Below are 15575 nucleotides of genomic sequence, written 5' to 3' on the forward strand. Positions count from 1 at the left end.
GGGAAAGGGAAAACTGTGGGGGATGGACTTAGAAAAGAAGTAATTTACATTTGAATTACTTCAGATAAATTGAATGTAAGAAAGATTCAGTCTGGAAGAAAGATTCTTCAGCCCAAGCCCCATGCCAGAAGGGTCTACCCTCAGCTGCAGAGCCTGACTGGGGCCACGCCTGGGTGAATCTAGGGAAGCCCCACTGCCACAGGAAAGGCTGTTTCCTAGGGAGAGGCTGTTTTTTAGGGAGAGACCCATCCCATCCCAGTGCCCTGGGCTGCTCTGGCCTGGGCAGGACTGGCTGTTCATTCTTCCTGAACATCCTGAGCTGGTTGTCAAGTAGAAAAACCCCCTTGTTTTATGGCAAAGGCATCAAGTTTTGCCGCCTCCAATGCATGTACATAAGCAGGGAGATGGGATCACATGGGCATGATGCAAGTTTGTCACAGAAGGGAGGCACAAGACCAAAGGTAGTGCCCAACAGAATGGTTTGGAGAGGAGAAAACCACTCCAGGTTAATGGGAATCTTACCGGTGTCTGATCCCAAAACCTTCTAGTTTGCCTTGTAATGCTACAATCATTATATATTGATTTTCCTGTGAATATGCATCCAAAGAGGTGAGGGGACACTGACCTCTGGTTCTTCTACCCTTGCTCAGCCTTTGCCCTCCAGGGGCTCATAACCTGATGGAACCACTCTTTCAGATCTCTGTTTTCTGGCTAATCCCCACTTCCCACTAATATTCCGATGTTTTCCACAGGTGCAGTGGAGAGAGTAAAGAAAATTAGAGACTATGCCTTTGTGCACTTTAATAAAAGAGAGCACGCAGTGGAGGCCATGAAAGCCTTGAATGGGAAGGTAAAGCTGCTGTAAATGTTAATTCGTGGGGCTCAGGGTACAGAATATTATTCAAAGCCACCTGCTTTATTAGCTCCAAAACCCTCCTGGAGGTGTTATCCCAATTTTCTCTTTGCTGGTTGCTTTTATACTCCTGAATTTGTTTTTCAGCAGCTCTGTTGTACACAAACGATTCATTTTGGCTCCTTGTATTTGTGCTAAGTGTTTACCCGGCTCTAGCTCACTGCTCAGATGAAAAAAAAAAACCCATGAAAAGCTGAAAGAAGAACTAGGAAAGGAGGGGTTACGATCCCCCCTGGCTCACACTCACATCCTTGTTTCAGACTGCCAACAAAAACACTGGCAGGGCAGCATGTGAATGGCAAACTGGGACAAACGAGGTCAGCCCAAACATCTGCTCCAAATTCAGATGCGGATTTGCGAGGAGGCTGCTGAATTTAGCCCTTCTTGCACTGCATGTAATTCACTGCAAAGCCAGAGCTGTTCCCAAAGAGGTGTTAACCCCGCTCCTATTTTTAGTGCCACTGCTGCTCTCCATGGAGCACACGGAATCTTGCCCGGCTTACGAGCTGCTCTGCAGGGACGTGAGGCCTTTTGAAGGCTTTGCTGAGGGAACCCCTCCCAGCTGGGGATGGCGCTCTCAGATTAAGCTTCATCCAGCCAGCCTGAGTGAGGGAGGTTGGGGGCTTTTTTGGGGTGGTTTCCTCCATCTTCCCATCCCGTTGGGACATGGAGGCAGCTCTTCCATGGGTGGAGGCACTTTGAGCACTTATCCCATGCTTGTTCCACGCTCTCTCCCACCCTGAAGGTGCTGGACGGGTCCCCGATCGAGGTGACGCTGGCCAAGCCGGTGGACAAGGACAGCTACGTGCGGTACACGCGTGGCACGGGCGGCAGGGCGCCGGTGCTGCAGGGCGACTACACCTACACCCTGGGCCACCTGTACGACCCCACCGCCGCCTACCTGGGCGCCCCGGTCTTCTACGCCCCCCAGGCCTACGCGGCCATCCCCAACCTGCACTTCCCCGCCGCCAAGGGGCTCGGCAGCAGGAGCGTCCTCCGGCCCCCCTCTGTCCGAGGTAATTCCCTTTGTGCCAAGGCTTGGCTAAGCCTTTCCTCCGGGCATCGGGCAGCTGCTCCCCAATTGTGTGTCCATGATATTGGCTTTGCCAAAGCGTGTCCGTGATATTGGCTTTGCCAATGGTCGCGATCCACTCAACCAGAGCGGGAGTCATGATGGTTCGTTCAACCCCAGGGTGCAAAAGGCAAAAGGCAAGAGATTCAGGTTTGTTCAGCAGAAAGCAGCAATGCAGTTTATTGTATGTGAACAATTCATTTTTGCAATAGGAGAGAGAGAGAGAGAGAGAGAGAAAAGATGGGATATGGCTACCAACAGACGGCACACATCCTTGTGGTCGTCCGATGAGACGCATCGTTAATCCATTGGGGAGAAAGAGATCTCCAAGTCAGTTTAGGGAAAGTCTCTTTTATAGTCTTTTTCCAAAGCAAGTGTCCTCTGGCCAAAAGGTGGGGAGACTTATGGACTATTGTTTGTGGAGATCACTGCTCCAGCAAACAGGTGCAGGAACAGGGTGCTATAACCAGTACCCTGCTCGAGAGCAGCGTGCCATGGCAGCACCAAGCACACCTACAAACAGTCCTTGTCCACCTCAGCCAGGCCAGAACTCAGGTCCAGAGCGAATGGTCCCAGGTCCCAGTCTCTGATGATAGTTGTGAGGCAGATCAGAGAAACTTCAGACCGACTCTTACACCAATCCCACTCAGAAAGGGATGGAGAATGCAGGGTTTAGGCTCTGTTATTCCCAAAGGCATCTTTCCTGGAAGGAAGTTCTAGATCACCCTCAGTCCAGCGTAAATAACTCATGAATCCTCCTGGTTTTGCCCCAGCAGGCAAGAGCAGATAAAACACTTTTCCTTTCCCAGCCACCACCACCACTAGGTTTCCTCTCTGCTTTGAAAGTTGCCAGGAAAATTTTACCAGTGCTGTAAATTTTACCAGTCCTGGGTGTTTTCTGGCCCAAAGCTATGGAGTTTTCCAAGGAAGTCACATTGCTCTGGTGTAGGGTAGGGAATCAAACAAGCCATTCTGTTCTCTGGGAGGTGGAGGCCCCCTTTGGGGGGGCTGTTAACTCAGTAATAATGAATTCAATCAATTCAATAATAATGAATAAAAGAGAGTATTTCTGAAAACTCTTGGATGATCCAAATTAAATGCCCACACTCAGGTATCCCCAAATTAAATGTCAATACATATGTTGTTTGGTCAGTTCGGACATAAGTTGGGGGTAGCAAAGAAATAACTCTGCCATATGATCTTCCTTCCAAAGATGATGCCTTGTGTCCCCAAGCAAGTCCCAAAGCAGGCTAGGACCATGTGGCACCCTGGTAGGCCTGGCAAGGATCACAATGGCCAATTTTTGTCCCTTCACCAGGAAAGAGACAGGGCAGCAGGAATAGCCCTTGATCCTCAAAGATTTTCCCCTCGTATGTGAACCAGCTCCTCTTAAGGTTGCATTAGGAAAGGAGCAAATGTGATAGTTTGCTTCATGGTCTCTCCAGACTCCCAAGCAGGGTTCCCTGATCAAAAATGGAAGTGTAATGGGGCAAAACCAAAAAGGATTTTTGTTCATAGAGGGGTGAAATTGTGTAAGCTGTGAAATCTTCAAGGTGAAATTACAGTGGTGGTTTACAAAAGATGCCAGCTGTTCCTGCTCTGCCCTCCAGCTACAGAGCTGGGTAAAAAGCTGTCCTGAAATCAGAATTGACCAAAGAAAGTGGAAAAATGGGCAGAAAGAAGCAGTTTATCCCCCAAACCCCTCACCTATCCAAGAAAGTGTGTCAGTGTTGGGCCTGTCACACCAGCAGGCCGCGGGACCTCCTGCCCGCCCGCTCCCCAATCCTCCCAGCAAGCGGGGCTAACTTTTCCATTTCAGCACGAATCAGGGTCCTTTTTCCCGTGATTTGATTCGGTTTAATGCCTTCTTACATTCCTAGAAATTTACATGAATGTACCTGTAGGGGCTGCGGGCGTCCGAGGCCTGGGAGGCCGCGGCTACCTGGCGTTCCCGGGCCTGGGGCGCGGATACCACCTCAAGGGAGACAAGAGGGGAGAGGAAAAGCTCTACGACCTCCTGCCAGGGATGGAGCTCACCCCCATGAACCACGTCACCCTAAAGCCCCAAGGCATCAAACTGGCCCCCCAGGTAGGTGCTCCAAACAGGGCGCCCGTGTCCCCAGGGCTGTGCTGGGAAAGCAGGCGCCAATCCCATCTGTGTGGATAAATCCATTCCTGTGCCCCAAAGAAATCACTCATCTTGTAATATCATCTTGTAATATCATCTTGCAATATCCACCTGCCTTGCCTGCTGTCGTGGAATCATGGGATGGTTGGGGTTGGAGAAGATCTTTAAGATCATCATGAGTCAGGGTATGGTTGCTGTGCCATAAAAAGCACCGTGGGTCAAGGAATTCCCAGCCACGATGGGTTTGATACACAAAATGCATCACCTGGGGCTTCAACAGTGATGATTTATGTGTCATCAAATAGTGGTACTTTTAAAATGGTACTTTTAAAATTATTGGTTTTATATGCATATAATGTATATCAAATAGTGATTTTTTAAAATACAAATTAATAATACTTTAATTTTTTTTAATACGAATATAATGTATATCAAATAGTGGTACTTTTATTTTACATGTATATAATATATATCAAATAGTGGTACTTTAAAAATTTTTATTTTTATATGAATATAATGTATATCAAATAGTGGTACTTTAAAAATTATTATATGGATAAAAATACTTTAACAATTATTATTTTTATTTTATGTATAATGTGTATCAAATAGCGGTACTTTGAAAATTATTTGGGGGCTTTTTGACAACTTGGAGAGTTATTTGTTGAGTAATTTGCTTTATATTATGGGACACCAATTTGTTGGGTTTTGCCCTTTTCTGACCCAGAGTTGGGGCAACTGAGAGGCATTTTAAAAGACTTTTATTCCATTTTCAGTCTCATATGAAGGGTGAGATAATATAGATGTTATAATTCATGCCATCACAATCAGAAGCCAACTATTTCCTAATTACAATACATTATAAGCGTTTCTTTGCCTATCAGCTTTTGCCACATCACTGTAAAATGCCTTAAATCCAATAATCTAAAATCACCCCTCGTGGGTTCTACATAAATGCATCTTTCATAGTTCTGTTTCTTTAAAGTGTCTAGTCTTTTTTGCAAGGCCATCCTTTGAAATTTTTTCTAGCTCCATTTCTCTCTCAACAATATCTGTCCTATTCCATGGCATTTCTAAGTCAGCATTCCTGATCTCTAAGTTTGCATACAGATGTGTGAGCCTTCTGTCAAGCCATAAAAACTCTCTACAAATCCATTGGAACAGTGCACATGTACAGAAAAATAATGTGCATTTTCAAATCATTGATGGCAAAAGAAGTGTTGACATAACACAGCCTAGCACATAAACTCTGCCAATTCAAGAGGGCTTTTGATTTGTTGGGGTTTTTTGCTTTTTTTTTTTTTTTTTTTTTTTGTGGATTTTGATGCAGATGGATGAGTAAGGGCTGAGGAGAAATCCAGAATAAATTCCCTGAGTTTCTGAATGTCCAGCTCTGACAGAAACTCTTCTCCCTTTATATAGGGCAGAGCAACATGAGAAACCAACTTCACCCTGAATTTTGAAGCATGTCTTTGCCTTTTAACACTTCAATTGCCACAGCCTCCAGTTTGCCAAAGTTTATGAAAACATCCTTGTTTTCTCCCAGAAAACTGGCCAGTGGGATTTTTCCCCTCCTGAAAAGGTCCCCACACTCTATTTTATCAGGACATCACAGAATCAATAAATGGTTTGGGTTGGAAGGGACCAACTCATGCCATAGGGGCACCTCCCACTAGAGGTGTGAAACCCCTGGAATGGTTCTGCAGGGCCTTAGGGCAAGTGAAATTAATTTTTATAAAACTGACATATAAAGGAGTTGGGACAGCAGGGAACAAGTATAGCCACAGTGAAAAAATGAACTATTGAAACTGAAACCTGAACTATGTCATGAAGCATTTTACACTGGAAGATGCTAAACTTCAGCTGGAGCTGTGGTGGCAAAATTAAAGCAGCAGTGATGTTTAAATTTCACTTTTTAATTTTAAATCCATTCAAATGTAAGCTGTAAATGAGGTAACCACAGCAAAACTTCAGGGTGACCTAATTCTGGCCTTCCGGTGCCTGAAGGGGCTGCAAGAAAGATGGAGAGAGACTTTACAAGGGCCTGGAGTGACAGGACATAGGGAATGGCTTCCCACTGCCAGGGGGCAGGGAGAGATGGGATACTGGGAGGGAATTCTCAGCTGTGATGGGGGTGAGGCTCTGGCACAGGTTTTTCAGGGAATCTGTGGCTGCCCCATCCCTGGAAATGCTCAAGGCCAGGTCAGAGCAACCTGGTTTAATGGAAAGGGACCAAAGCCAGCTGGGACAGAACACAGCCAGTGGGTTAAAAACCCTCAAATCCCAAGCCAAAGCAGGAGTGTCTCTGGACAGCAATTCCCAATTACCAGGGGACCAGCTGTGCCAAGGCAGAGGGCAACATGGTTCAGCATTTCAAAAGCTGCAACTGCCTGCTGAAGCCCTTGCAATTAATTGGATGGAAACACAACCTTTTTTCTTTTTAAAAAGAAGCCTATTTGGACTTCTCGTGCTCTGTAACCCACTAAGCCAGGGAGGCAGCAGAGCAGAGAGGATGAATGCAACCCAAGTGTCTTTAGTCCTCTGAAACAGAAGTCTGTGAGACAGAGGTTCTGAGGAGAGTTCAAAGAAAACCACTCTGAAATAATCTGATCAGCAAAAGGACTCAGATGCCCAACTAAAGAGGGAATAATTTCAGGAATTAAACAGATTTTAAAGAATAAAGCATTTAGATGACTCTTACACTTCAATGTGGGTACAGTGCTCTATCTTGCCATTTATTTTGGGTTTTTTGTTAAGCTTTGAGGAATCTGCTAGTACTCCCTTAAAACTCTTTGAGGGAAGGCAGATGCTCAGCACAGTGACTAGGGCTAGGTGAGGAGTATTCTGCACAGCAATTAACCCCAGCACAAATGCAGGTTTTTTTGTTTTTTCCTTCTAGATCTTAGAAGAAATCTGCCAGAAAAACAACTGGGGACAGCCTGTGTACCAGCTCCACTCTGCAATTGGCCAGGATCAAAGGCAGCTCTTCCTCTACAAAATCACCATCCCTGCCCTTGCCAGCCAGAACCCCACCATGTATGTCATTAGTGGAAGGATAGGCTTTATTTTTTAATTTGTATTTCACCTAACAGCAGTCCCAAGCACACAGGTCTCAGTTTCATTTTATTCTTAAAAATAAGTATTAAACGCATTTTAGAATAGTTATTAAATGCATATTTATGTGTCATATATTTTTATATAATTATATATATAAATACTTTTTTTAAAAAATACTGGGAGAAAAACATCCACAAAATACAATTAACTGCTGTCTGCCATGCTTGGTGCTCTCTCTGCTGGTGCAAACATTACAGAAAGCCAGACCTAATCAGGCTGCTTTTTTTTTTTGGTACAAAAAGAAATCAAACTATAGCTTTTGTGGGGAAATGAAAGGAGTTTGAAGGAGCGTGCTGATATTTCAGCTCCAAATATGATTCTAAACATTTCTGACCTAAACCACTGTTTGCGGTGTATTGTAAAGAAAAACCCAGACTGGGTATTGTAAGGAAAGGTGCAGCACGGTTTTTGTCTTTTTTTTTTGGGGGGGGGGGGGGGGGAGGGGGGGGGTGGTTGGGTTTTTTTTGGTGTTGTTTTGTTTGTTTTTAATGAAAAAAGCACAACAAACTCTGCAAGGACACCGCGTCCAGCATGAGAGCCAGGGTCGATAACCCCGGCCAGGGACCCGCCCACTCGGAGGAGAGCAGCTCTGTTAATGCACCAGCACAGGGAAGCAGTGCTTCCATTTGCTCTGTGGGATGGTGCCAGCTCTAAGTGGATCCCAGCATCTGGCAGGAGAGCCCTGGGGAAAGCAAGCCCAGCTAACTCTGTGCTGTCCTCACAGACACCCCTTCACACCGCCCAAGCTCAGCGCCTACATCGACGAGGCCAAGGCCTACGCAGCTGAATACACCCTGCAGACCCTGGGCATCCCCGTGGAGGGGGCAGAGGTGCCTCCTGCAGCACCAGCTTTTCCAGGTATGGCCATTTCTGTGCAGCAAAGGGCTCCTGGAATGGCATTTTTCCTGCTGGTTCCTTGTGGGTGTGGAGAATGAAGCAGGTTTTGGCTGCAGAGGACTCGCCTGTTTGTGCTCCCCCACAGTGGCTCATGTTGCTTGTCTGGCATCTTTATCAGAGAATTCCAGACTGCTGTGGGTTGGAAGGGACCCTAAAGGTCACATCATTCTGCCTCCTTCCATGAGCATGGACACCTTCCACTATCCCAGGCTGCTCCAAGCTCCAGCCAACCTGGCCATGGACACTTGCAGGGATCCAGCTTCTCTGGGCACCCTGTGCCAGTTTATTGCCTATAAAGGATTTTATCTCCATCCCAGGACTGCCCAAATTTCTGTGTCCATACCCCAGAGCAACTCAAGCTGGGGGCACTGGGGTGGGGGGATCTGCTCCAACCCCAACCCCTCAGGTCAATGCCACAGCTGGGACCATGTCCAGGGGAGTTGGAGCAGTGTCCAAGGGCAGAGAATCCCAACATCCACGTCCCTCCACTCCTCCCAGTTTGTGAATGCCTCCTTCAACTGGGAGCCCAAGAAAAGCAATGCAGCATGCAAAGCTGGCATCCCCAGTGCCACATCTGGGATGAGTCCCCTCCCTGATGTCACCAGGATAGAGGAGACCATCCTCCCTGCAAGGACACGTGGCTGATGAATTCAGCGCCCCCAGCTCCTTGTGAACCAGCACTTAGGATTTCATTTGCCAAAGAAATGACGCAGCCATGAAAGTTTGGATCCCATCCCAGCTCTCACACCCCCATGGAAGTTTTTTTTTCTCCCAGTTTGAGAATTCATACTCAACAACTCTTGCAGCTGCCCAAAACAGCTTGGGAAATTGTGGAAAACACAGGAATTACATTTGCTGTGCTCTCCAGCATGACAGTACTTCTGATGGAGAGGCAGCACCACGTGCCAAGCTGCACATGAGGAATGCATTAGTCAGTACTACTGAGTTGTTTGGAGTGTCTCAAGGATAGATTAAAAAAAAAAAAAAAAAAAAAACCACGAAAACATCTATCCGGCTTCCTGCCACAGGAGTCCACAAAAGCCACAGAAAAATCAATTTGTCTGGGCTTGTGCAGCTTCCGCAGCGTGGAAACCAAATGGGCTCTTTATTGAATCCAGCCCCCACTTACTGCTTAATTAGCATCTCTCCTCTTCTTTCATCCACCCTTATTTATTTGTCTTGGGAGCTTGGCAAATGGACATGCATTGAAGTTGCTGCTTGGGTCAGGGCTTGCTAAAGCTCAGCTCAGGCCATGCCCAGCTCGCAGTTCATTTCTCTCCTGATGGCAGCAGATGTGCCTTAAGTCCCAGGTTTCTCAATTCCTGCTTGAGATGTTGCACCTGGCTTTGCTGGTGCAGAGAAGATACTCTGGAGAGTCATAATATTCAAATTGTAAGGAATTCCTCATGTTTTTTCCCAAAGTGACACCTCCAGTGAGACATGCTGTGCTCCCTGTCACCCAATATTCCCATTCCCCCACCAAGAGGACCTTGGCTCTGGCTGACCTTGAGTTGATCCCATTGCCCATCTGGTCAGAGAAGATCCTGGGAGATTTTGGCAGCAGAGCCTGGTCCAGCAGATTGGATGGATACCCCAGCTGCTCTTTCCAGACTCAGGCTTTGTCTTAACTCCTGATTCTTTTACAACAAAACACTGTGGTCTGGTTGACAAGCTGCTGTGCCTTGCCTTCAGAAAACCAGCCCCAAATGATGCTGTTTTCCCAGTGATTCATTCTCAAAGAGCAATGCTTACATCTTCCCATGGAAAATTTGGAAGTGTTGAAACCACATTTTCCATTAGAAACCGATGGGAAAAAACAGAAAAGTAATCCTATCTCCTAAATGTTTTCTCCCTGCATTGAGAGAGTTTCCCTACCATGGCTGTCCTAACTGTCTGTATTTTGGCTATGAAGGGATCAGAGCTCTATTTTCTCCAAGAATCCTGCCCAAATTTTCCCTATTTTAGGCTGTTTCCTTGCCCTCCTCATGCCATATGGGTGGGGGGAGGAAATTGTCCAGAGTATCATTAGCTCAGAAATAATCAAAACCTGAGGAAAAACTATTCAACGGAGAGAGGTGTTTTTCCAGCACTGTGCTTAACAAAATATGGGTGAGGAAATGCTTTCATTTTCCTATTAATCTTTTAATTTATTTATATTATTCCCACTAACAAACTCACTGCTGCCCAAGTAGTCCCCACTGAAAGTTATCCCATCAAAACCTACTGTGTCGAGTAGTGAGAGAATGGTGAGTTTTGAATGGATTTTCATTAACCCACGGGTTTTCCTTCTTTTTCTCCTTCAGGGTACACCATTGCTAATGCAGCTGCCACTGTCACAGCCACTCAGCTGAAGCAAGCAGTGACAATGGGACAAGATTTGGCCACATATGCCACCTATGAAGCCTATCCTGCCTTCGCTGTCGCCGCACGGAGCGACGGCTACGGAGCCTTTTAACCAAATTCCCTCAAACCCAGCACAGGCAGAGAGGAAAAGAAAAACAATCTCAGTCTGGTAATTCAACACCCTCATTATTTTAAGCTAATCTGTGGCCTAAGGTTCATTTCAGTTGGAGTTTCAGTCTTGTAGGTCTTTAGTTTTGTAAAGGGATGTTAAGGCGGGGTCGGGGAGGGGGGAAGGAGAAATTTTTAAAAAACGTGCAAAATTGGATTTTCATACTAGAAAGCAAAAGCTCAGCCCAGGAAATGAGAGGTTCTCAGGTGTATATATATATTCTTATATGTACATATATTTATACACCTATTGTGTGTGTGTTTACAAGCAACAACCTGTGCTGAAAACACTTGGTCCCGTGGCTCTCGTGACCGGGACTGGGGAAGGATGGGGTGGCCCAGAAAGCCCCTCCGTGCACCAGGAATTCTCCTGCATCCATCCCAAAGTTTTCCAGGCCAGGCAGAGGAGAGGCACCCCTTGGCCACATGGGTTTGCCTCTCTCTGCCCTTGATCCCCCCCATGCCACCAGCACAGGGCATCTCAAGGCCCTTTGAAATTCTTCTTTGCCAAGGCAAAAAATAATTTATCCTTCACATTTTTGCCCAGCCCAAAATTAGCCCCCAGCTAATTTTTAACAGGTTTCTGTGCTAATTTTATTTTTAAAGCAGGGCAGAAGAATTCAGCAGAATTTTCCCTCTTACTTTGCTCCCTCACAGCCAGATCCAAAAATCAGCAAATACTGGTGTATTTCTGTGTGCTTCCCATCAAATGGCACACTCACTGAAAAATAGGGAAACTTTTAAGCCTGAGGAACAGAAAAGTGCTATTCATTAAGGCCAATTCTCAACTTAATTAGAGCATGATAGCTCACAGCCATGGCCTAGTAATAGCAGGCACCTCGACAGGAATAAAATTATATCCAAAGAACTTTTTCCCAGGCTGGAAAGAGCCCTGCCTGCCTTTACACACTGTATTAAGGCTGCTCTGATTCCAGCAAAAATTAATGTAGTGGAAGAGGGCTCACACCAACAGTAAAGGCACCTCTTATTTTGGAGTACACCAGAGCTGGTGTTGTGTTTGAACCCTTGGGGGATGCTGGGACCATCCTCTGGGGTACAGCAGGGGCATTATCCACTGATTTTTGCCATGGGATCAAGGCAGGAGTAGTGATGCTATGGAGATATAGAAGGAATCCAGTGCTGGATAACCACAGCAGACACTTTAATCCTGTATCATAAATCCTGAGCAGTGATGCACACTAAGAAAACTGAATTAATTCAGTCTAGGACCAACAACACCCTTGTGGGAGGAAGAATTCACAACTAGGTTGATGAACAGCAGATCTGGTCCCAGATTTTTCACCTGGTTTAGGTGCTGTTGTGTGGCCGAGTAGAAACCATTCCAAGGGGAGCTTTTCCTGTGCATCCCCCAAGCTGTGCAAAGCACAGGGGTCTGTGACAAGGTGGTGACTGCAGGAACCAAGGATTCCTTTCCTCTTCTGACTCAGTTTCCCCCAGAATGGAACAAACCCCATGAGCTGTACAGTCTGAGGTCCTCCTATTTATAAAGTAGCTCATTAGGGTGACCCTAAAGGTATTACAAACCCTCTGTGGCTGCTGCTGGGCATGTCTGGCTCCACAGCAAAGGACAAACCTGGTCACACAGGGCCAAATAACCAAGAGTGTTACGGATTTCGTGGCTTTTTTTTTTTTCTCTTCTGTGTCTGTCTTTAAGTGGTGTTTGCCAACGAGGAACATAGCCAGGAGAGTCTCTCAAGCCGTTGGCAGGAAGTGTTTCTCACTTTCCATGTTCAGTAAGTTTAGTCTGCTTTTTCAGCTATTTATATAAGTTCAGAAAGATGTCAAAGCAAAGGGCAAGAAGCAGTATTAAAAATGTGTGCATGAAGCACTTATTTTTGTACGAGTAGTACAAGGTTTGTATAGAGTTTTAACACTGTGAAGTGTAGCGAAAAATCAGAATTTCCATTTACTGGAGGACAATCATCTATGTTTAAAGGGAATAAAGGGGGGAAATGGCATCTCAATCATCCATTACAAAGTAGAAACCAGGGCTAAATTCTGTGAAGCAACTCTGTGATTTTAGAGTAATTCGAGGACATTCACTGGACTTTGAAATATCATTAAAACTTTTTAAACACAAGCGTCAGTCCTTTCCTACATGTGTGGTAAACAGGAGCACACTTTGCTCTGGAGCCATCGATCCCAGCTCACACTGGCAGGAGCACAAGCTGTTCAGGAGGGTTTGCCATGTGCACTCTGGTGACCCTCACCCAGCACACACAGCAGAAAATCAGCAGTTTTGTACTTCTGAACCTCTAAGTGAAACATCAAGGGGTTCTTGGCCTCTTTTCCCAGCACCTCTTTGGTCAGTAAGTATTTAGCTGTCAGTGCTACAGGAACTGGGTTTGCTGTGAATTTATCACAATGGTAATTGTTCCTTACCTGATCCCTGTGGAGACTTTTTGGGCATTGTATGGATAGTGAGACAACATCATGCAAAAATAAGGGATAAATTTGGAAATCCATGATTTAGGGCTGTGAGGGACTGGTCCCACCTTGAAAAGAGCCTGTTGTCAGGTCACTGACAGGTAAATCTATTTTAAGATGAGACCCTACTCCTTGGAGGACCCTGTTAATCATAGTTAAATGACTGAGAAACAGCAATTCCTGGGATGAGGGGTTCTGGGTTTCACCTTTTCAGGGAGACCCCGAGCCCAAGAAATTGGGGAAGCTCTGCTGTTATAACACAAGCCAAGGCCTCCCTGCCACCCCAGAAGAGATTTTGCCAAAATAGCTTGACATTGTTCTTCCAAAGAGGTCAGCTGTATTCCAGGCTCCAGCAGCTCTGCCAGCTCTATTATTTTCCCTCATTAGCTTTTCCCAATGTCCTGCTTTTGTTTCCTCTGAAACCAGGGCAGTGGAGAATTTGCTGTTGTGCTGTAACATTTCCCCCTGGCACAATTGAGATCCCCTCTTTGCTCAGCAGCAGCTGGCTGGTCAGTTTTGGAAAGCAAGGATGGTTTTCCAAGGAATCTCAAACCCACAGCCCAACTTCAAGAAAACATTATTTCCCATCTGTAAAGATGTGGGTTCCCAGTGGAGAGCAAGACAAAGCCAAAAACCATATCCACCCTCAACCAACAAGTCTAGGACCAGTCTGAGGTTAAGTGATGAGATCAATGCCCAGAAAAATCAGCAGATGGCTTCATCTTTGGCTGCTGGCAAGGCAGGGGATACAAAAACTACATTTTCCATCTCCCTTCTTCCAGCCACCACTTTCCTGGAGGTCTATACAGCACAGGGACTCTCATCTGAGATGCAGAGCGAGAATAAAACATCTCTGAGGGTGACACAACTCTGTGTTTGGAGCTGGCCAGACCCTGGAACATCCCACAGGGGAACTCTCATGTCCCACAGAACCCACCCCGAATCCAGGGAATAATGTGATTTTCAAAGGGATCTGCTTTACCTTGGAGCTTGCATGGCTCCCTTTTCCCAGCTAAATCTCCCAGGGACCATCTCATCTCATTGCTCCATCACGTACCTACCTGGATTCCCCCATTTTTGGGGGCAAAAAAACAAACAAAACCCCAAACCAAATGACCTTTGAAGGTGACATCCCATCAAGGATCACCAGTCCCTGCTGGTCACTGGCTGGGGATCAGCCTGGCCCTCGTGGTTCTCTGATGGGATAGATGTTCCTTTCTTCTTCTTTGTTGTGTCCCCCAAAATCTCAGTCTTGGATAAAATTCCAGTTCTCAGCTGTCCTTTTTTAAGTGCTGGTGGGGGGTTAGACAACCCCAGTCCTTTGGGGATGCTTGGGGTGGGCTGCTCTCTCCCTGGACACCTCAAACTCCTCTCCATGCCCAGAGACTCGTCATGGCCTGGCTCCAGCTATCCACAGGATCCCAGATTTGGGATTGCTCAAGGAATAAACATTGGAAGAGTTACATTCCTTGATCCCCAGCCCCACCTTGTGTATATCCAAGTTGTGGAGCCACAGGGTGGCATGTTGGAAAAAGCCCCAGACAACCACATGACCCAACAAATCCCAAATCCTGCACCAAAGCCGAGACAGCAGAGGATTCTCCCCTCTCTCCCAGTGCCTGGGCTCAGATCCCAAATTAGCATCTCTTAGTGCTGGTAAATTGGGAAGGGACAGGATGTGCAGCAGGGAGGTCGTGGCCAAGCACAGGAGCTGAGCTTGTGGACACTAGTTTCCCAGGTTCCTGGCAGTTTATATCCCACACCAACAAAAATAAAACCAAGGTGGAATTCTGCCCTTCTCCTGAGCACGTAGCAGGGCACAAATGGCTCCACGTCGAGGGACAGCAGCCCAGGAGAGGGACAGAGCAACTGTGAGGAGTACTGAGAGCTATATTTAAAAGCTGGCAAGGTGCCCAAATTCCTGAAAAATTCTCTTTTTCTAGGCTTTGGCTCGAGCTTGTTCTCGTGCAAAACAGCACTGGCACCTAGTGGCTGCTGGATCCAGGCACAGCATCCCAAAACAAGCGCGCAAGGAAGCAGGGAAAGGCGGCTGGTCACTGCCTGCCAACAGCCATGATGCTGCTCCAGAGCAAATAAAACCAAGGGCTTCTCTCCCAGAGAATTTTCTACACAAAAAATAGGATGAAAATCCCCAAAACTTCAAAATCCTGCCCACTGGTGATAGCCAAATAAACACGAGGTGTTTCACAAGGGGACCTGAGCACGAGGGACTCTCCAGGTATCTTAGTTCTGGCTTTCAACACTTCCTCTCCCATGCTTCCTAAAAACTCTTTTTTGGGGTCAGATGTTAGTGGTTTAGAGGATAAATCTTTTATTGTGCAATTCAGCTTGGCTTGCTTAAACACATCCTACACGTCCTAAACATGTCCTACTGAAAAAAAACCCACTGTAAATGGGGTGGCTGGGAGAGTTTGTAGGAGAGGACACCAGGAGCATCTCCAGGGATTTGATTCCCCGTGATGTTCTTT

At 46.4% G+C, this 15575-nt stretch overlaps 1 protein-coding gene and 1 long non-coding RNA gene across 5 annotated transcripts in view; both read left to right on the forward strand.

Annotated features, from left to right (window-relative positions):
- A1CF (APOBEC1 complementation factor) overlaps nucleotides 1-11874 on the forward strand; it is a 28533-nt gene extending 16659 nt beyond the window's left edge. For 3 of the 4 annotated variants that reach the window (XM_079312520.1, XM_079312523.1, XM_079312521.1), the window contains 6 exons: nucleotides 753-850; nucleotides 1659-1929; nucleotides 3866-4074; nucleotides 7013-7149; nucleotides 7955-8088; nucleotides 10431-11874. In XM_079312520.1, coding sequence (XP_079168646.1) covers nucleotides 753-850; nucleotides 1659-1929; nucleotides 3866-4074; nucleotides 7013-7149; nucleotides 7955-8088; nucleotides 10431-10582 — 1001 coding nt within the window. In that variant the 3' untranslated portion in view covers nucleotides 10583-11874. The remainder of the gene's footprint in view (nucleotides 1-752; nucleotides 851-1658; nucleotides 1930-3865; nucleotides 4075-7012; nucleotides 7150-7954; nucleotides 8089-10430) is intronic. The other variant, XM_079312522.1, reaches the window with a different exon arrangement.
- LOC306805146 overlaps nucleotides 1-15575 on the forward strand; it is a 408612-nt gene that overhangs the window by 250157 nt on the left and 142880 nt on the right. The gene's annotated exons all lie outside the window — the stretch shown is intronic.

Source organism: Erithacus rubecula (assembly GCF_903797595.1).
Source record: "Erithacus rubecula genome assembly, chromosome: 9".
In the NCBI taxonomy this organism is placed as follows: Eukaryota; Metazoa; Chordata; class Aves; order Passeriformes; family Muscicapidae; genus Erithacus; species Erithacus rubecula.